Genomic DNA, 21,318 nt, shown 5'->3' on the forward strand with positions numbered 1-21,318 from the left:
CCAGGAAATGCAGCGAGGAGGAGGAGGTGGAGAAATAGGGGGTTAAATTAATCGGGGAACCTTCCTGTTCCCAGCAGCCCCCAGAGCCGAGAGTTGGGCTTTAGCGAAGTCGCTGCGGTGGCTGGATCCTCCCGTGGTGCTTAGGCGCCCCGGGGACGTAACTGGGGATTCCTTCATCCCGGGCAAGTGAGTTTTAATCGGGGGGGGGGGGGGGGATCCGCGCGGGTGGGTTAGACAGAAGGGGGGGGGGGGTTGAAGCATCGCCTGTAGGAAAACATTTGGGGCAAGATTGCAGATTTTGAAATGACCTCCTTCTCTGCTCCCCGACAAGTCCTAACGTGGGTCTGTCTGCACGACCAAACGCAGGACCCCTTCGCGTAGCAAAAGACCGCATTATTTGTTGGGATCAGATTGTTTCTGCTGCGAGCTTGAACGAAGAGTTTCCTTATTTCCCCACTCCTTTTCTTCCTCGACCAGGGGGAAAACGGTTATTCTTTTCCAGCGATGAAGCCCCTGGTTGACACTCAGTTTAGGCGACGCTCTGACCCGTTTCCCTCGCACTGCCTGCGGGCTTGTTTTGCTGGCTGCCCCAAGCGAGACTTCCTCGCAAGATGGCCACCCCGAGAAAGCTGTCATTTAAAAGTTGCAGTTGAGGAAGCAAACCCCAGGGCCCATCTCCACCAAATTAGGGGTTGCTAGCTTAGAGTAACGAAAGCGAAAATGAATGCTTGTTTTTTCCCCAGGGCAATCTCGGAGCAGTGCACTAGGAGAAGGAAGTGTGGTAATGGGGATGGAGATCAAAAGATATGAAACTGACAGAGAAAATGTATAGTATCCTGAGCTATAATAAAATTGATTTACGTCCTGTGCAAACACAGCCATTGAGATTAAAAATTTATGGTTTATGATATAACACTAAACCCAGCTAACTCTGTCTTAGTTATTGTCACCCGTAATTCTCACCCAATAATCCAAGGCTTACTGCAACTCCTGAACCTGGTAAAGTGTTCTTTGGCACCTTAAAAACTAAAAGGTTTCCAGTAGAATCCAGATTGCTTTCATTGTCTCTCATCTCATCCTTTTCTAGCACAGCTTCTGTGCCTTTTACTGCTGCATATATAACTAAAATAAATGGGAAATGTTTTCTCAGTTCAGAGATACTGTGGAGCAGTGTTTCTCAATCTCAGCAATTGTAAGACACGTGGCCTTCAACTCCCATAATTCCCCAGCCAAATCCCCACAAGTCTTCAAGTGGCTGAGGTTAAGAAACACTTATGTAGAGGTGGGAGCCAGATTGTTTACCAGGTTAATGTTTGTCTTCTTGTTAATAATGTAAACAACTACATTGGGGAAATCACAATCTTTTGGAACTAAATATACGTTTTCTCTCGTTAGCATGCTGAAAGTAGCTCTTAAAGCTGACAATTTGTATAGAAGTTGAGATAACAAAAACTCAACTATGCATACATGGAAGTTAAAATGAGAACACTCCTCAGTCTTACTGCATTAATTATTTTGGAAGCCACAGTCTCTGTGGGTTAGGTCATAAAAAAGGGCAGAATAACAGAAGAGAATAACAAAATTGGAAAGGACCTTATTGCTCTGGGCAGTGGGCAAAGGTTATACTTGGTGGCTTTATAGTCAAGTATCCCTGAGTTGGAGAAGAGATAGCTGTTGGGATCCTGATACTTGTAATATCCCTGGTCTTTGGAACACCAAACTAATGGCAGGATGCTGATAAGAGCATGCACTTGTTTTGAACTCCAACATATTGGTCCAGGATTTTCAAATCAATGTCAGGTATGCATATAAGATTAAGTTAAATTGGTTCCCCTATTTGCAAGGCAAAAAAGGGACAAGCCAATTGGTTGACCTCAGAATGCAAAGCAAGATCAGATCTGGTTATTACTTGGATAGGAATTTATTACAGAATCCCAGAAATTTATGTTTAGACTGAGAATTGAAAAAAATCATCTTTGAAGAAGGCAGCAACCAACCAGTTTCATACTGCAACTGAGAAAATGTACTAGAAGTGTCCAGAAAGCCACCAAAAGACAAATGTTTACCTTACCCACAAATACAGGGTGGCTTTTCTGATTCTTTCTTTCTCTCTCTCAGATACATTCTGTCTTAAAAAATTCTCAAATTGAAATGGAGCATGAAGATCCTGGCATTGCAGAGATCCGTGGCTCAGATAAAAGTGGGACCATAAGGAGAATCTACATAGGTGAGAAACTGGGGCATTGTAGAGTGATCTGATAGAGATGTGCAAACTCCATTGCCAATGCTGGGGGGAGGGGGAACGCTAAAGCATGTTTTAGGTCCAGAACAAGGAACTTAGGCAGATGCCCCCTAAATTCACTGAATTGTAAAAAGGAAGAAGAGGGAGCATGGACAGCACAATTAGTCTTGCTAGTTTCTGTTATTCCAGCCAAGAAATTTTAGCCTTTCTGTGAAGTTGATTTCATGGTCTGCTCTACCTAATGGGGCTGTCAGATATATATATATATATAGCCATGTTGAACTGTAAATATTTTATTTTACTTTTCCTCCAAGAAGTGGCATACGAAGTTCTCTTATTTTTCCTTTTTTCAGAGCAAACCCCAAGAGATAAATAAGATTAGATTAAGATTCCATGCAAGTTCTGCGATTTGAATAAAGATTTGAATCCAGAGTTCACTAATCCTAATTTAGCTTTTTAGACGAGTGTCTGGGGATGAAATCTTCATCTCGTCTCTTAGAAGTGGCACAGTATCCTTTCAAAAACTGCCATTGACAAGAGGACTGTCAAGTATAATGTAGAGGGCATATTACCTGAACATATTACCTTTAAATTCAACTGAATCAACATTTCAGTTATGTAATGTATTTTTTGTCCTGATCTTCTAAAAGTGATTTTAAAAGACTTTTAAAGTCTTTTGTGCATAGCAGAGATAGGCATCCTTTAGTTTTCCAGGTGTTCCTGCTCTTTCAGTCAACACCAGGCAGTGTGGACAATGGGTAGACAAGATAGAAGCAATTATAGTACCTGAAGGGCCAGAGACTCCTCATTCCTAACCCTGTGCAGAAGAGGCAATCAATTCTTTTTTTGTAAAACCCAGATGTATCTTTCTGAGCAAAGCGCTTCTTCCCTCCAATAGCGGACAGAGGTGTGGTGCGCAAGAGTGAAGATGATTTGAAGCATGAGGCCATCCAATCCACAATGCAGAACAGACAACCCACCTGGAGGGCAAGTTCACAGCAGGAAATCTCTTCCACAGAACGGCAGGGGAATCTGTTAGTCCCTGGCAACTACGGTGAGGGTGACATGGCTGTAGCAACCAATGTTGTCTCCCGGTCCAGCAAGCAGCGCCCTTTTATTTGCAACGAGTGTGGCAAGAGTTTCAGCCACTGGTCAAAACTGCTACGGCATCAGCGCACGCACACCGGTGAGCGTCCCAGCACTTGCACTGACTGCGGCAAAAGCTTCTCTCAGAACTCACACCTGGTGCAGCACCGGCGCACCCACACAGGTGAGAAGCCTTACGTCTGCCGTGACTGTGGCAAGAGCTTCAGCTGGAGTTCCAACCTGATCCAGCACCAGCGCATCCACACAGGTGAGCGCCCTTACACATGTGGGGACTGTGGTCGCAGCTTCACACAAAGCAAGAACCTGGCCAAGCACCGGCGAACACATACAGGGGCCCGACCGTTCTGTTGTCCCGAGTGTGGCCGTGGCTTTGCACATAGTGCTGGCCTGATCAAGCACCAGCGTTTGCGCCATGACACGGACTCCCCCATTGGCCACCCGTGTCCAGAATGTGGACAGCGCTTCCGTGCTCCTTCAGAAGTGGAACGCCACCGCATTGCCCATCATGGGGCCACCCCATCAGAGCCCTTCATCTGTGTGGAATGTGGAGAATGTTTCACCAAGAGCACAACCCTTATCCGCCACAAGCGAGTGCACAAACCAATATTTGTACGTTGAGGGTTTCTCTCCCTGGTGGGATGTGAATTCTAAGTGATGTCCAGGTTAGTAGCCTGGAGCCCGAGGATAGTTTCGGTCCAGTGACTCCGCATCCTGGATCTTGCTTGCACAGATCAAAGGCCCCGAATGAGCCAGTGTATCAAACTAGGTAGCAGCAAGAATGGGAGGAGGCAGGAAATTCAGCTTGGAGCTCAGGATTCTGGTCATTTGTTGGAAGAAAAACTGTTTTTGTGTCCAGATCTTGATCTGCCTCGTGAGGCAGGATCAAAAAATAGTTCTCACCATCGGAGAACTAGAAGGCTGTGACTGTAAATAAAGTTTTTAGTTAGAAGCTATAAGAATTTTTGAGAAGCAGGAGATCTGATCTTCAGTCAGACTAAGATTTATTGGGACTTCAAAGGGAAAAAATGGATAAGGAAGTACCTTTGAGTTATTTTTCTTTGAAAAGGTATGGATGTGAAGTGGGGAAAAAGTGAGGGCACTGAAGAGTGGAGGAATAAGAGGACAGAAACCCAGTTTGTGCAATAAAGTGTTTTGTATCCCCTAATCTTAGTTGCTTTCACTTTTACTTTGTTTTCTTATGATTGTCTTTTCAGTAGAAAACTAGGCAAAGGGTGTCAGAAATGGAATATGGACCAAACATTGAATAGACAATAGATCTGCACTGCTGTAAAGGTGGAGGCACACAGCAAAAGAATAGATTATGATTGTGGGAGCTACTATATGAAGTAAACATATTAAACAGACACGAACTACAAAATATTTGGGCTTTTAAAAAGAAGTTTCCTCAAGAGCAGGAATGGTCTATTATTATTATTGGTAAAGAGTGGGGGTTTTGATGCCACATATTATAATTGGATGGTGATGAGCTCTCTACATTTTCTCAATAATTTCCCAGTTTCAAATGACTTTAACCTAAAGCTTAAAACGCCTTTGTGTTTTTCTTTCCCTCAGGAAATCATGTGTCTAGAGTTTGGCAGTTTGCTATTGAGCAAAAAAATTAGTGAGAGGAAATAAGTAGATAACCTGAGCAATTGGCAATAATATATAAGCTTTGATGGAAATTGTCAGCATTAGTAAATCAAAGGTTCTTGCCTATAGATGTGTTTATAAAGTTTAGAGGTATATGTTTAGAATGGATGTTCTAATCTAGGGAAAAAGCAACCATTTCCCCTGCTTATCACCCTTGAAACATTTTTTTGCAGACTTCAGAACCCATGTTGCTCAAATTCAGAGGAAAATTGCAAAATAGAGCTATGATTTCCCTTTTGAAATGATGAAATATCAAAACTGGTGGCTCTTAAAAAACAGTGTCCAAAACCTGATGTTCAAACCCCAGGATCCTGTTTGGAAAAGCATCCGCCAGAGTGAAAATAGCCCACCCTGAACTCAAACTGTTTGTATTCTAAATATTTTGCTGTAGCGAGACCCCATGTCTGGATTTGAGAGGCAGTAGAGTGCCTCAGACAGTAGAGTTCCAGACAAAAGTGGAACGCTTTTTGAAAAAAGGCAGGGTGAAATAAATAGTCTGGTAGTAAAACAAGATGACCAGGGAAAGAGATATAGTTTAATTCTGAGGAAGGAAATACTTTCAGACTGGCTCATTTCAGCTAATATAGGTTTGTCTAAGTGGCTGGCACTATTACCTGTTTCCATTTGTCCTGTAAGTTCTAGTCCTGACTTAGGCATGAAAGCCAGCTGAATGACTTTGGGCCACTCACTCACAGCCCATCCTACTACACAGGGTTGTTCTGTGGAAAATAGGAGGAAGGGGTGTTATGTATGTACGTATGCCTTGAATCATTTATAAAGTAATAAAGGTAAAATAGAAAAAATACTCATAAAATGAGACTAAGAAACAATAACTCAAAAAGAACTGGGGAATATTAGCAAAAGCTATTGTGAGATGTACAAATGACAGCAGGTTCTTCAGCTCATGGAGTTGTTGATGCACTTATTTTCTGCTTGTGGGGTTTTTAATAAACATCCATCACACCTCTGGAATAGAATACTGGCCTGGATTGGCCTCTCAGGAATCAAAACTATCTTTATTCCCATTTTAACAGTGCCCAATCGAGAAATTCCAAGAAAGCTTATAAGCGTGGCGTGGTGTTCCATTTTTGACAAGCATCTGCTAATTGAGGTATTCTATCTTTTGAGTATGGGATAATAATTCTAAAAACAGAAGCAGACTAGCTTGGACTACCAGTGGCGATGACCTATCTCAGCCAGAAACAGAAGAATGTTTGCTGTGAGAAATTAACTCTTAACAACCCGACAGCATTAAAACCTGACTTAGATCTGACAGAGGAAAGGCTCTTCTTTGGCAGCAGAATTTGTAAACCCATGAAAGAATCATTCAGATAGTAAAAGGAAACTAAAAAAAATGCGTATTTGTAAAATTGCAATGTTTGTCTTGGTTTTAACATACTCTTCAATATTTGCAAAATCACATTAGAATGTCATTAGAAAAATTTAAAAACAGTTTAGGAATTATGGTAATACAGTACTTCAGAAAAGGGATAGTTTTAAATTCTTTTGCATCTGATTTACATGTGCACAAATACTTGAAAATATAAATCATTACAGGTAGTCCTTGACATACAACCACAATGGAAGACCTTCCATTACAATTGTAAGTCTGTCATAAAATGGGCCACCCATGTTATTGATCTGATTTTATGATCTTTTTTGCAGCATTCATTAAGCGAACCAATGGTTTGCTACGAGCCAGTTTTGCCAAAAACTGGAAGTAAATGCTGTGTTTTGGCAAATCTATTGTAAACAGTTGTTTTATGTATATTAAAATTTAAATAATATAAACTTTATGTTTTATATAGATTATGTCATAGAGCCAGTTTGGCCTAGTGGTTAAGGCATCAGACTAGAAACCGTGAATTCTAAACCAGCCTTAGGCATGAAAGCCAGCTGAATGACTTTGGGTCAGTCTGTCTTCTCTCAGTCCAACCTACCTCACAGGGTTGTTGTGCGGAAAAGAGGAGGAGGAAGGTGTGCTGGATGTGTTTATTGCTTTGAGTTATGTGTAAAAATAAAATTAAAGGCAGGATACAAAATAAATATATATGGCTGCAGGACACTGCAAATGGCTGAGTTGCATGATATACAGTCATGTGATCACTGAGAGGGCTCAGCCATCAGACCTTTGGAACTAGATTACCTCCAGGGAGGTCCTACATAATTTTGAACACTCACTAAGCGACCAATCCTATGTAAGTAGTGTACCTTTTATCGTGAAAATTAAGTGGAAGCAATAGAGAAATCATACACACTTCGCACTTCATGGTTCACTTAAAGTATGCTTAACTATGTTTCCACTATACTGGCCAGTTCAACCCTGCTGAGGATCCTAGTGTTAAGGACTGCTTGGCCCTGGCACCTAGATCTAGGCTTCTTTATATTATCTCAAGTATGTGCACATGTAAGTACAGCAAAATCTCATTTTACTACACCTCGGTACAATAGGCATCTAACTATAACATGGTCCGAATTTCTGCTGTGCTTCACTCTATTCATGCAAATGACTGTACTAGTATATAAAACCATTTGCTACTTTGTACTCCACAAACGTCTGTTTCCTCAAAAGCAAACTCATGTGTTCTCCACTCTAGTGGTTCTCAACCTTTTCTTAACCATAGACCCCCTTTAAATACCTTTTGTGGCTACGGACCACCAAGACTTAAGATTTAAATCAACATTTTTTCAAGCCTTTGTGGACCCTCTGTGACATCACAGCCCCCCAGGGGTCTGCAGACCACAGGTTGATAACCACTGCCTCACTCCTCTCTAGTCCTTCATCATGGAAGGATACTTGTCCCTTTTTTCTTGACAAGTGAAATGCTTCTAAACAATGCTGTGATCTGCAGGTCTCACTTAATTATTTTCCAAGAGTACCTTCAGGATACACACCAAATACAGTATTCTTCAAACTACAATTTGTAACTCAAATTGATTACATCCCTTTTTTAAAAAATCAAAAGAACCTAAACAAAATAAAATCAGGTGGGCCATGGAGCTTTCTGGGCAGCAATGCATTAGTCAATATGCAATTATTACTTTGTTCTATTTATTTTGTACAGTTCCATTTACAAGCACTGCATTTCACTGGGCATCTTATGAAAGATGGCATCCAGGTGCCATAACTAGCAAAATGTAACATCTGAAAACTCAACGAGTTGAGCAGATGAGGTCCTCAAGATGTTATCATTCCCAAAAACAGAAACACTCCCACATTCATTTTAACAGAACAGAAAATTATCATCCCCTTACCCTCCCACCCTCCCTTTAAGCTGCATGCAGCAGGAATGCTGCTTCCCTCCAGATGTTTTGACTATCACATAACAGGTGGGCAAGGGAGTCATCTTTGCTAGGCCTTTGTTGGCAACATTTGTGAGGCACCTGCTGCTGACAGTTGCTGAATCTTTTGGTTCATCATTTCTATTACAGCTGTGAAAGAAAAGAAATCAAAATGAGTCAAGAAGGCATTGTAGCAGTAATGGCTACAATCAGAATAAGATAAGAGTTACATTTACAGTTTTTGCGTTCCTCAGTTTTTCCCTGCTGCTAAGGCCTACCTTGCTTCATTGCATGCTTGTCCTGCAATGCTGGCTGGATTTTCTCTATTTGCTTTGTCAGGAAATCAATCTTCCTCTTGAAGAAGTCTCTAGCCTCATCCACTCTCTGCCAAGATCAACGGCATTGTTACTCCACTGTTTACAATCAAATGGCTTTATCAACAAAGAATACCCAGCTAGCACCTTGCAACTGCTAATGTGGTAAATCCAAATTAATTGGATGATTTTTCCCAAACAGATTTTGGCTTGTATTTTTCAATCAACAGTGGGCAGAACTGGGTGTTTTCTGGAAGATTCAGAGAACACTAAATGGCCCATCTTCAATCCCTTTTACAATCTACCCCTGTATATAGTGGAAATTGGATGGGATCAGCTGAGGTAAGCAGCAGCAAAATACTTTGGTGGCATAGAGAGTCATATAAAATGAATGAAATAAAAACACTTTGAATTTGGTTATTTCTGTCAAGATTAGAATTCTCTGTTAACTCTTTCGAAGATCCCCTTTGTTGCACCTTATACTTTGTCAGGAAATGTGCCTTTTTTCACAACCTGGTGTAAAAATCAGACCAGGAAGGCTTCCTAAGAGCCTTGTTTGGGGTACACACAAGTAGGGACCCTTTCTTTTAAAGCCTCTGGCTCAAAGGCCAGCCAGGGAGAGGGGAGTCATAGCTGCACATAAATACCCATTGAGGAAAATGGATTTGGTTAACAAATGGTGGTGTTTGCTTAACATTAATGACCACTGCAAAAAAAATGAGGTCCGATTTACGATAGTAATTCAAGGCTCAATTACAGTTGTAAGTCGAGGATTTTCTGTACAACTGTGCCTGCATGGTAGAAGACCAGAACTCTGCATTTCCTATGATGTTAAATTACGTACTGTTGCCTCCTTGGAATTGTGATGCTCCTTTAACATCAACCTCACAGAAATGATAAATGTCTTACCTTTTCTACATAATAACCTGTACCTACGTCTAACAATACATGGCTCACATCAGAAAGCTTCCCAGGAACATACATCTGTAAAGAAAGGTTAAGGAAAAGCAAGAAGATCCAGGAGGAATCAAGCACAATCAAGAGGAAAAAAGAATTAAGTTTTTAGTCCAAAGAGGAAGTCCCCCAGTGGAGTAAGTAAAAAAGACACAAGTGTTGCTAGGTCATAACTCTCATGCTGATAAAGAAACAATACTGGAAAGAAGAGTTATAATAACTGAGGTAATATTATAAAGCTTGGCATCAGTATTTCTCCACGAAATAATATAAAAATTGCAAAATAGTAGAGTTATGAGTATTTTTGGAGCTTGTGGGATGCAAATATAACACTAGACGTAAACTGCTTCAGGCAATCCAAAGAGTGACAGAATGTACAACCATCTCATCATCAGTACCTTTTAGGAACTGGCTTGCAAACTCTGCTTAGTTTTACAAAACATCCAAGCTATAACTGTAGACATTAGAATAGCTTTACTTTTGGCTGATTTACGTTAACACAGTTCCTTGGGACCACTTTACACTAGCCTGGGGTTTCGTAGTTGTCTCCCATTCAAGTACTCGGCAAATTTAAGCTCAGTTGTTGTTTTTTAATTGAGCCAGAGGTTGCCATTGTATCTAAAAATATACTCACAACAAAATACACCTTCCCACCTGTAGGCTATGCATTGAGAAAACCTAAAATAAAGCATATCTTTGTAGCTCTCTAAGTAAAGGACACAATTCCTGTGGTCTCCAAGATTAGAAAACAGGAGATTTTTGAGGGTTTATATTTGTATAATCAATGTAGCTCCATATTTAAAGTTTCTTTTGCCTTCTCTAGTGTCTTAAAAATCCCAAATGTTATAATCATGCTAAGTTACAGAGGTCCTATTATAGGTACAACATTAATTTGGAAAAATATCATTTGACAACGGCTGGAGGAAATTCATTTACACAAATTCAAAATGAGCTAAATGAAAAGATCCCTCTCCCCCTTTTAAAAAGGAGTGTTTTCTCTTGGAGAGTTTGAATTAGAAACACAGAAATAAGAGACAGTTCTCAGCTATTTTCTATTGTTTTTTCAATGGAAAGTTTGTTCTAATATAGGAATTAGAGGTTGAACTACAACAGACCACCCTAAGATGCTTTCTCCTCCTCTTCTCTTGGTATAGTTTTTTTTTTGTGCTGGTAGTTGATGGCTTCAAAGTGCTGCAGTTTCTTGTAGAAAAACACTGTTTATCAATACTTAAAACAGAACTTCTACAAGGTTCTGAGACTTCTGCAAGTACGATTAGTGTGTCATCAGGCTACACTTTGGGTTGCCATGGAAGCATTTTTGTTTCTCAGTTGAGCAACTGGTGGAAGTCACAACAGAAAGCATAATACAGAGCCAGCCAGCACTGGTTCGCACATTATGCTTCATCATAAACTGTAATTAATATGTCATACAAATGTGCCAACTGCTTCTGCTGAAAAGTATGGCATTAGAAGGGATTCTGATTTCTTACTGATTAGATCCTTCCTTCCTTCCTTCCTTCCTTCCTTCCTTCCTTCCTTCCTTCCTTCCTTCCTTCCTTCCCAGCCCTTACAAAGCTTCTAACTAAGTACAACATATAGAAATCTACAGCTTCCAAGGTAACTTGCCTCTAGATTTATTCCCATGAGAAATGATGGCAGAATAGCTAGCCTGTGCAAACAGTGTTTCTTTTTTAGAAGTGGTAAAACACATTTGGGCTCGCTGAAATAATAGTAATTCAGTAAACTGTTTGACTGTAGATTAATCCCAGTGCCAAATTATTAGAATTACTAGAAATTACTATACTTACGAGGAAGAAAAAGTAAAAAAGTTGAAGATCTTCCATGATATTATTTTGTAAAAAGGATACAGAGCTGGAGAGTGGAACCAGTAGCTCTTTACCTAAGCAGAGGAGAAAAATAGGTTTTGCAATATGTTCTAGATAAGGCTACCCTACAAAAGGATAAATTATAACTAATACAGAATATAGCAGCTAGCCCATATACCATGTTAAACAAATCATACTAGCTGGCAACAGTAGTTACAATATGATCTGAACTGTTAGTGAATGTTGCATAATGATTGTAATTGGTTTAGGACCATAATACTCGAGGAAGGACAACTTGCAAGATTTATTAATATAGATATTAAGGTCTGCTAAGGAATGTCTTCCTTAGCTTCTACTGCTGAGATCAACTATCCATCATGTGGAAAGTGCACAGAAATGCCATCTCACCTATGTAGCCCCCATACAAAATGGTCTAGTCTTAGACATTAAGCTAACAAAGATATTAGTGTCATTTCAGCAGTATCTTAAGATCTGAATATTTTGGAGAATCTTTGAGCCATGTTAAGTGCATCTTTTCCCCTTTCTGTTATTTGTTTTACATTTATTTTACTAATTGCACTTTTTTTTCTTTTTATGACCCTATAATCCCTTAATTCTGGGTACACTTGGGGTGACTCAATGGAGCTGAGTGTTTACTGGACGGATGCCCTTCCTCATGCCTATGCAGAGTTCACAGCAGATATTTTCTCTTTGCACACCGAGAAACATCTGTTGCTACTTAGGATTGAACTCTCAAACTTCCGAGTATGAGGCGAATGTCTTCAACACTAGCCCACCATGCTATTCATTTTACTAATTGCACTGTGAAGCTTTAATATAGAACAGAAAAAAAAAATAAAGAGGAAAATGCCCAGAACTATTCTCCCAATCTGCAGAATATTTAATAGTAATTCAGAAACAGAGTTCAATACAGGACCATTTTTTGAATCTGACACACAGAAACTATTGTTGAGTTCCTATTGAGTAGTGTTTCTTAAGGTGTGGTACTGGAATCTCAAGAGGTCCAAAAAATCACATTTCCCAGCCTATGCTATATTAAAATCCCACACAATCATGAGAAGCAACGATGGCAGCAAATGCATCAATTTTAATTTTTAATATGATATTGTTAAATGTAATGCATACAAACAAAAGCTCTTTTTGAGGTCCTTCATAATTTTTAAAAATGGGAAAGGCTCCTGAGAGAGAGAGAAACCCTTTAAGAAACATTGCTTTAGCAAGTTTTATAATATTTTTCCAGTCTTCAGTTAAACCACAGATGAATAATCTCAAACTGACCACTAAAATGTACCAATGAAACTTCAGCCAACCATGTAACCATGTATTATAATCAAAACAGAGAAGACTCTTCTAGGCACAAGGAGATGAGGCATAAGGTCATAAAACAGGTGGGAAACTCTGGTTTGGCAGATGTAAAACTCATCCCAGCATCACCCAGCACAGCCAATGAGGAGGAATGTTAGGAGCTAAAGTTCAGCAAAACCAGAGGTTTCCCATAAAAATCTCAAGCACATTTTCGAGATTGAGCTGAGGCTACAAAAGAGAGAGATTTTAAAAAGGGAATTACTACTTGCCTTCGTTGCTTTTATTTAACACATTCAGACAGTCCTTTGCTTCCACATATTTTGTCTGTACCACCTTAAGTTGTGCAATGGATGAAGAAAGGAATTCAACTTCCTGGAGAAAAAACATACAAAACCCAAGAGTTCAGCAATGAAGGCCATACTCTCAGCTTCCAAACAATTATTGGATTAGACATTCTAAAACACTCTTAGAAAAATTCATCACTGTGCTATTTAGTGCATTGAGAGATGTGGCAATTATTTAAATGTGCCTGTTCTCATCAAGGTTTATCTTGCTTTCTATGACAAAATGACACCATGTAACAGATACAAAGTTTAGGCTTAAACTTAAACAAAGTTGCAAAGTTTAGGCTTAAATTAAAGAAAGTAGGGAAAAGCGCTAGGCCAGTTAGGTATGAATTAAATCATATCCCTGTTGAATATACAGTAGAGGTGACAAATAGATTTAAGGAATTAGATCTGATAGACAGAGTGCCTGAAGAACTATGGACAGAGGTTCGCAACATTGTACAACAGGTAGCAACCAAAACCATCCCAAAGAAAAAGAAATGCAAGAAAGCAAAATGGCTGTCTGAGGAAGCTTTGCAAATAGCTGAGGAAAGGAGGGAAGCGAAAGGCAAGGGAGAAAAAGAAAGATATGCCCAATTAAATGCAGAATTCCAAAGAATAGCTAGAAGAGATAAGAATGCCTTCTTAAATGAACAATGCAAAGAAATAGAAGAAAACAATAGAATAGGGAGGACCAGAGATCTTTTCAAGAAAATTGGAGAGATGAAAGGAACGTTTCATGCAAAAATGGGCATGATAAAGGACCAAAATGGCAGGGACCTAACAGAGGCAGAAGAGATTAAGAAGAGGTGGCAAAATTACACAGAAGAACTATACAAGAATGAGCTTAAGGTCCCTGATAATCACAATGAGGTGGTCACTGACCTCGAGCCAGACATCCTAGAATGTGAAGTGAAGTGGGCCTTAGAAAAGCTGAGCAACAACAAAGCTAGTGGAGGTGACAGTATTCCAGCTGAGCTATTCAAAATCTTAAAAGACAATGCAGTAAAAGTGCTACACTCAATTTGCCAGCAAATTTGGAAAACTCAACAGTGGCCACAGGATTGGAAAAGATCAGTTTACATTCCAATTCCAAAGAAAGGCAGTGCCAAAGAATGTTCAAACTATCGCACCATTGCACTCATTTCTCATGCTAGTAAAGTTATGCGTAAAATTCTACAAGCTAGACTCCAGCAGTATGTGGATCGAGAACTACCAGAAGTACAGGCAGGATTTCGAAGAGGCAGAGGAACTAGAGATCAAATTGCTAATATACGCTGGATCATGGAGAAAGCTAGAGAGTTCCAGAAAAACATCTACTTCTGCTTCATTGACTATGCTAAAGCCTTTGATTGTGTGGATCATAACAAACTGTGGCAAGTCCTTAAAGAGATGGGCATACCAGACCATCTTATTTGTCTCTTGAGAAGTCTATATGCGGGCCAAAAAGCAACAGTGAGAACTGGACACGGAACCACTGATTGGTTCAAAATTGGGAAAGGAGTCCGGCAAGGCTGTATACTGTCGCCTTGCCTATTTAACTTATATGCAGAGCACATCATGAGAAAGGTAGGGCTAGATGAATCAAAAGTTGGAATTAAGATTGCCGGAAGAAACATCAACAACCTAAGACATGCAGATGATACCACTCTACAGTAATGGCAGAAAGTGAAGAAGAACTAAAGAGCCTCGTGTTGCGGGTGAAGAAGGAGAGTGCAAAACTTGGGTTGAAACTAAACATTAAGAAAACCAAGATCATGGCATCTGGCCCTCTCAATTCCTGGCAAATAGATGGGGAAGAAATGGAGGTAGTGACAGATTTTATTTTCCTGGGCTCCAAGATCACTGCAGAAGGGGACTGTAGCCAAGAAATTAAAAGACGCTTGCTCCTATATTTGCATCCCAACAACAACAACAACAGATACACTGCAAGAAAATGATGGAGATGTTGTTGTGGCTATATAGTTCACAAATGTGCCCATTAACCACAATTTCCTCTTGCTCCCAATGGAATATTTTGGCTTATTGCACATATGAACATGTGGGAAGACTGAACTACAAGCATTTCCATGTGTGGCAGCATAATGTCCAAATCAGGGAGGAAAATCTGTGGCTTTTCTGAAGTTGTTAAAATTTCCAAACACGATGTTGAAGAATGTTGTGAGCTGTAATTCAGCAACATGTGAAAGGGATTACAAAAACATATGTTTATACTAAGCTTACCTTAATATTGACCAATGAAAATCGGAGATCTGGTTCCTTAACAACTCCATTAGTGAATGGAAATGTGGAATTTAAGAATAACAGGACCCACAGAGAATGAGTGACAAGAGTTGGCTCAAATTCTAATTGCATAAATCCTTGCCATATAATCTTCTATAACCAGTCTAGTGGACAATAAACTATGTAAGATTATCACATAAAGCAAGTATCATTTTTTTTTAAAAAAAGTAGGAGAACATAGATTTTAAATATCAAAATGATAATCCTGGGATTCCTAGGAAAATTAATCCCAGGAATTAAATTGAGTTCATTCACTAATATTAACATATTCAGTTAAAACATATTTTTCAGCTAGATCTTTTCCAGCTAGATCCTCAACATAAGAACACACTTAGAATAATGGCCTAACAATAGAATCACCCCACTCATTTTAATCTTGCATGGATTTCTCTTTCCTGCCCTCCTCCATATTCCACATAGGCTTTAAATTAGGAAATAACAATACCCTCTCCCCCACTGCTGCCTCCCCAAATACCTAATACTGAAAGATGCCTGTTGTAAATGAAAGCAACAGTTAACATGCATAGCAAGATACAGTATATACCTGTCAGACAGGGATATGGCGTAAACAGTAACATGAGCTTGACAGAAATTTGCAGAAATTCTTAGGTTCTTAGGTCCAGAATAATGAGATAACATTCAGAAGCAACTTAGACACTTCCTTAATTCACTGGATACAGGAAGGAGGAGGAGGAACAGCATAGCTTTCTTATTACAACCAATCTCAAAGTAGTTTTAGCCTTTCTGTGGAGTTGATTTCTTGGTCTGATCTACATGTATTCCTCAGTTAATGTCCACTCATTCAGAAACTGTTTCAAGTTGCGACAGCACTGAACAAGTGGTACTTATGACCAGCCCTCAAAGTTGTAGCCATTGAAATACCCAGTCATATCATCCCAATTTGGGCACTTAGCAACCAGCTTGCACTTATGTCAGTTGCAGCATCCCAAACCTTGAGGGCCTTGCGCCATGCCTCCTCAGTCACTTGTGCACCCTCCCCAAGCCTTGCTGCACCCACGCCACACCTCCCCTGCCACTTAGGCATCCCTTCCCATCTGGCAGCAAATACACCAAATCTTGCTATGCTTGCACCCGCCACCATTCATGCACCCACACAAGCTGGCAGCAGCCAGTCCAAGCCTTGTTGTGCAACACACCTCCCCAGCCATCCACCCCCATTTCCCATGCGGCAGTAGCCATTTACCTGTCTGCTAGCTTGGTTGTGAACTACCTGGGACTTGCAACTGCCAGCTTCCCCACCGACTTTGACGAAGTTGGCAGGAAGTTGTTAGGAGGTCCTCTCTTAATAACCCACAATCCTTTCTTAACAACAGCAGTGAGGACTAAGTAATGAAGTCCCATAATGTTGAACTTAGTCACAGAAATTCTGGTCCCAATTGCTGTCATAACTTGAGGACTACTTCAAGAACCATGATCTAAAATCAATGGAAGAAATAGTCCTGTACTGTAGCTTTTATCTTAGCTCGTATAATGATTTGATTAATCCAGTTTTACAATCCTTTCTTGGACATTCTAATCAATTTTATATTAAATTTCTTCTTTGTGATCAAATTCTTCATTGCTGTGGCAAAAATTTTAACTAGGGTTATTTGGATAAGCTAGCAATTTGATTTTAATTCCTATAGATATATTTAGGATTATGATTAAGGAAATTTACATAATATTGGGTACTTCAAAATAATCTTGTTATTTTGTTATAATCTGTAGATGTTTTACATAAACTGACAGATATAAACTTTTAGCTAGGAATACTGTGCTAAATTTAATTACTTTTATTGTGCTGTGCTAGTCTTTTGCTACTTTAGTACATGGTCTGGAATTTTGTACCTATGAATATTACTATAAAGCCTTGTAGTCTGAAGTAATGTTGAATTTCATTCCAATTTCTTTCTTTTTTTTGTATTTGTAGTAGACCAGCACCATCCTGTGGTCTGCTTAAAACCTGTTCATTTTGGCAGTGGTTTGTTCTCTGAGCTTGCTGTTTAGCTCCCAAATGTTTCATTACCAAACTAGGTAACATCTTCAGTGGGACTCTGGGTGAAGTATCTTGTCCTGTTTCTCTTTAGTTTATATAGGTCTTGTATGGTGGTGTAGTCAGTTGGTCATGTGACTGGCTGTTCGCATTGCGCGAAAATCAAATGGTGAGATTGGTCGTTCAAATGGTCCAGTTCAATGACAGAACCAACCACCTCACCAGTTGATTTTCACAAAATGCAAACAGCCAGTCACGTGACCAACTGACCACACCACAAGACCTATATAAACTAAAGAGGAACGGAACAAGACACTTCAACCGAAGTCCTGCTGAAGATGTTACCTAATCTAGTAACAAAATGTTCAGGAGTTAAACGGCAAGCTCGAAGAACAAACCACTGCCAAAATCTACACCCAAACTACAAATATTTTGTATTATTTCAAACTTATTCATTTTGTTTGGCTTGCTGTCTGTTTGGTTGCTGATCCTGATCAAGGGAACTCCATACTTACATCTTTAGTAGGGAAGCTTTGTATGTTAATATCTCAAGTTAAAAAGAATTATTATAGTTTTCCCATTCCCTTTGCCCTTCCTTTCCTGCTTGATGAGTTTGATCTATCACAGGGGTAGGCGATCTTGGCTCTTTTATGACTCGTGGACTTCAACTCCCAGAATTCCTGAGCCAGCATGGCTCAGCTTGGAAACCTCTCTCTTTCCCCTCAGCATGGCTGGCTCAGGAATTCTGGGAATTGAAGTCCATGAGTCATAAAAGAGCCAAGGTTGCCTACCCCTGGTCTATTGTGTAAGGATGGGAGGTAGTGCTGAAAACTCTAGTCATAAGTCTCTAAACTACATGCCCCAGTTTATGAAACTTAATTCCCCTTGATTTTTAAAAATCTTTTAATATCTAGAAATGCAGCAAAGAGTCCCGTCTCACACACAAAGGATTGGAGGAAGGATACTATGTGAACCACGCCCCCTCCCCCTCCCCCCTTGGAAAAGAATGAAACCAACCAGCAAACCAACTGTCAAACTGCTAATCCAAAGGAGAAAGAACCAGCATTTAAAAAACAAAAAGGCTGCTGAGAGAGAAGGCTTAAGAGTTCCAGTTTGCCATGCTGTATTTGTGAATGTCATTTAAGTCAGTGACATTGGTAAATAAAACACCATCTCTGTCTTCAAGTTCAATGTTAAAAATTATTTTTGAATGAATTTTTCACATTAACAAGAGTGAATAGACAAACAGGAGATTGTGAATTACATCAGTCTCTTAAAATAAGAGTGACCATACCTTTTGAATTCAGATCTAACTTCATTTAGAAAGCCATTAACAAAGCAACCTCTTATTTCTATAATTCTAAGCACTGACCCTCCTCGCTTAATTTATACAGTAACAGAAAGAGATAATGTGTCTGGCCTATTAAAATATTGCAGGAATGATGGAGAAAATATTCAGAGTAAAGCACTCCAAATATTAAAGTGTTATGTAAAACTAATATTTATGGAGCAGTGAAATTATTTAGAATACTCATTTTGAGAAGAGGAGAGACATGATTTTTACCTGATTTTCCTATGGCATCTGGAATTAAGCAATAAACTTACCAAAAAATCCACAATTTCATGTACATTTTGAGGGGAAAGAGGGGAAGGCAAAGCATAATGACCCCAAACAGTTGAATTAAGCAAGGCGTTCCCAAGAGAACATACTGTTTTTTTGAAGGACTGATGGGATAAAGAGTTGTCTAGCACACTATATAAAACCCAAAGCTGGTGAACATCTAGGTAAGTCACTTTCATGTTCAATACTCAATACACATTTCCATTTAAAAACTACCTATCTGCGAGTTGCCCAAAGTCCTGAGGTTCAGACTTCAAGATACAACCTCAAGACTCAGAGGTACAGGTAGTCCTCAACTTACAACCACAGTTGAGCCCATCATTTCTGTTGCGGAGTGAGAAATTTGTTAAGTGAGTTTTGCCCCCATTTTACGACTTTTCTTGCCACATTTCTTAAGTGAATCACTGCAGTTCTTAAATTAGGTTGTTAAAGTGAATCTGATTTCCCCATTGATTTTGCTTGTCAGATTGCAAAAGGGGATCACATGACTCCCTGGGACACTGCAACCGTCATAAATGTCAGTTGTTAAGCATCCAAATGTAAATCAGCTGACCATGGAGATGCTGCAACGGCCATAAGTGTGAAAAATGGTCAATAAACCACTCTTTTCAGGGCCATTGTAACTTTGAACGGTCACTAAATGAAGTTGAGGACTACCTGTATTAGCAGCCCCTGGAAAGTCACAGGGGGTCGTGGCATCACAATGAACGTTAGAAGACAAAGATCTCTATGGCCATAGACAAAATCCTATTATCCGGTTAAAAGCTTGCCTCCCCTTCTTTTATTCAAAGGAGACTCAGGGAAAGTCGTGACGGCTGCAGTCTCATTCACACTTATCTGGGGATAATACTGAGTCCAATGGGTCTGTCCTCCTTTCTTTCTTTCTTTCGAATAATTGGGCTCGGCATGAACATCCACCCCAACCGGGTGCCCTCCAGGACGTTTGGCTCCCAACTCTCACCTCCTTCCCCCATCCCTGGGGGAGATGGGAGCTTCTGAAGGCCGAGTGGAGGAACCCCCGGGTTAGGTCTCGAAAAGGACCACCTAATTCCACCCGCGAGCTGACCAAGCGCCCTCTCCTTCTGTGCCGGATGACAAGCAACCCTATCCACCTCCGCCCACCCTCCGCTTTCTCACCTGATCCAGCTGGGTTTTCAACACTTCCAGTTGCGGCAGGGAGAGCTCCGCGATGTTCACCTGCTGCGCCATCTTAGAAGGCGGAGAGATCCCTCCGCGGCAAGGTAGTGACGCTCGCTCTAGCTGCTGGAGTCTATGATCGAGGCCGCCCTTTGTGACTCACGGCCAGCCGAAAAGGCCGCCCTGCCCAGCCAATAGAAAGACGCTTAAGGACCGGGACGCCACGCCCCCACTTCTTCTTAGAGGGCGGAAGCGCTGTTACAGAAGTAAGAAGAAGGGGGAAAAAACCCGCACTTACACGCGTCCAGAGAGGCAAATCTATATTGAAGCGTGTAAAAAAAATAAAAAATCGGGACGGATTCTTTGGACCATGCAAATGATTTGCGTTCGCTTATGTATTTGAATCTCCCCCATCAAGCAAACTTAGCCCGCTGCTGCCCCTTCCAAAGCTATTGATGGAAGATCTTAGATCTGGGGTAGGCAACCTCGGCTCTTTTATGACTCATGGACTTCAACTCCCAGAATTCTGGGAGTTGAAGTCCATGAGTCATAAAAGAGCCGAGGTTGCCTACCCCTGTCTTAGATCTATTGATGGAAGATCTCAAACATCATCCCCGTTGGTTGGGGATGACGCGAAGGGCAGTCCCAAGCATCCGGAGGGTATCTGAGGTCTTCGTTGCATCTCGGCGTCTAACCGCAGCCTCAGTCTGCTTACCCGTTTATTGGTTAGATTAGTGCTTCTCAACTTTTGACAACTTGAAGGTGTGTGGACTTCAACTCCCAGAATTATACATCCTGTATAATCCCCTCCAGATGCATAACTTCAACTACTGTTCTCCTGGTCGACCAAGTAACTCATCTAATCCAATGCAGCTGAATGGGTAAAACTGATTAAGATTGTTTTAGAAAGTAACCTGTGCCTTTGAAGTGCTGACTAAAAGTGAATACAAAATAATCCGATATCCTTACTGAATATCTCTCCTTTTTGAATCTGAGGATCTGTAGAGGAAACAATTGATTCAAGAATGCAGCTTATTTGGATTTGAGAGGTTTTTCTCTCCTACTGCCTATGCACAGAGATTACATCTATTGATATCCCTGGACCTGAAGGCTCCCTAAGATCAAAACAAGTTTCTCAGTGCAAAAATAGGACTTCATAATGATCAAGGTTGCTCACCACATTCCATGTCATAGCCTCTGGAAATTTAAATCAGAGGCTCTGACACAGAGTTAGGGATCTGGAGATCAAACAGGAAA

The 21,318-nt window shown here is 40.4% G+C and overlaps 2 protein-coding genes across 5 annotated transcripts; one reads left to right on the forward strand and one right to left on the reverse strand.

Annotated features, from left to right (window-relative positions):
- Nucleotides 1–17: 17 nt before the first annotated feature.
- LOC310636677 (zinc finger protein 589-like) lies at nt 18–7,833 on the forward strand. Of its 3 annotated transcripts, XM_083356703.1 has the most exons (4): nt 1,644–1,800; nt 2,119–2,227; nt 3,141–3,596; nt 4,564–7,833. In XM_083356703.1, the coding sequence occupies exons 1-4, from the start codon at nt 1,732–1,734 to the stop codon at nt 4,572–4,574; spliced, it is 645 nt and encodes a 214-aa protein (XP_083212829.1). In that variant the 5' UTR covers nt 1,644–1,731; the 3' UTR covers nt 4,575–7,833. The 3 variants fall into 3 exon arrangements, with proteins under 3 accessions (XP_083212828.1, XP_083212829.1, XP_083212827.1); XM_083356702.1 differs by lacking the exons at nt 1,644–1,800; nt 4,564–7,833 and adding an exon at nt 18–186 and having other exon boundaries at nt 3,141–4,531; XM_083356701.1 differs by lacking the exon at nt 4,564–7,833 and having other exon boundaries at nt 3,141–4,531.
- A 204-nt stretch (nt 7,834–8,037) lies between these two features.
- PFDN5 (prefoldin subunit 5) lies at nt 8,038–20,245 on the reverse strand. 2 transcript variants are annotated; one of them, XM_083356711.1, is made up of 6 exons: nt 20,062–20,245; nt 12,971–13,073; nt 11,418–11,449; nt 9,505–9,579; nt 8,560–8,665; nt 8,038–8,431 (listed from the first exon to the last, which is right to left on the reverse strand). In XM_083356711.1, the coding sequence occupies exons 1-6, from the start codon at nt 20,131–20,133 to the stop codon at nt 8,352–8,354; spliced, it is 468 nt and encodes a 155-aa protein (XP_083212837.1). In that variant the 5' UTR covers nt 20,134–20,245; the 3' UTR covers nt 8,038–8,351. The 2 variants fall into 2 exon arrangements, with proteins under 2 accessions (XP_083212837.1, XP_083212838.1); XM_083356712.1 differs by lacking the exon at nt 9,505–9,579 and having other exon boundaries at nt 11,358–11,449.
- Between the last annotated feature and the right edge of the window lie 1,073 nt (nt 20,246–21,318).

This window comes from Vipera ursinii (genome assembly GCF_947247035.1).
Source record: "Vipera ursinii genome assembly, chromosome: 2".
NCBI classification, from domain to species: domain Eukaryota; kingdom Metazoa; phylum Chordata; class Lepidosauria; order Squamata; family Viperidae; genus Vipera; species Vipera ursinii.

Bases quoted from the DNA above. Each gene is read 5' to 3' on its own strand.
- LOC310636677 (XM_083356701.1), top strand. From the start codon at position 1,732: ATGCTGATAAGAGCATGCACTTGTTTTGAACTCCAACATATTGGTCCA. The intron at 1,801-2,118 runs GTATGCATATAA...TCTCTCTCTCAG, and splicing joins GATTTTCAAATCAATGTCAG to ATACATTCTGTCTTAAAAAA. The intron at 2,228-3,140 runs GTGAGAAACTGG...TCCCTCCAATAG, and splicing joins CATAAGGAGAATCTACATAG to CGGACAGAGGTGTGGTGCGC.
- PFDN5 (XM_083356711.1), bottom strand. From the start codon at position 20,133: ATGGCGCAGCAGGTGAACATCGCGGAGCTCTCCCTGCCGCAACTGGAA. The intron at 11,450-12,970 runs GCAAGTAGTAAT...TCCTCTGCTTAG, and splicing joins GTTAAATAAAAGCAACGAAG to GTAAAGAGCTACTGGTTCCA. The intron at 8,666-9,504 runs GTAAGACATTTA...TGATCTTGGCAG, and splicing joins CAGGTTATTATGTAGAAAAG to AGAGTGGATGAGGCTAGAGA.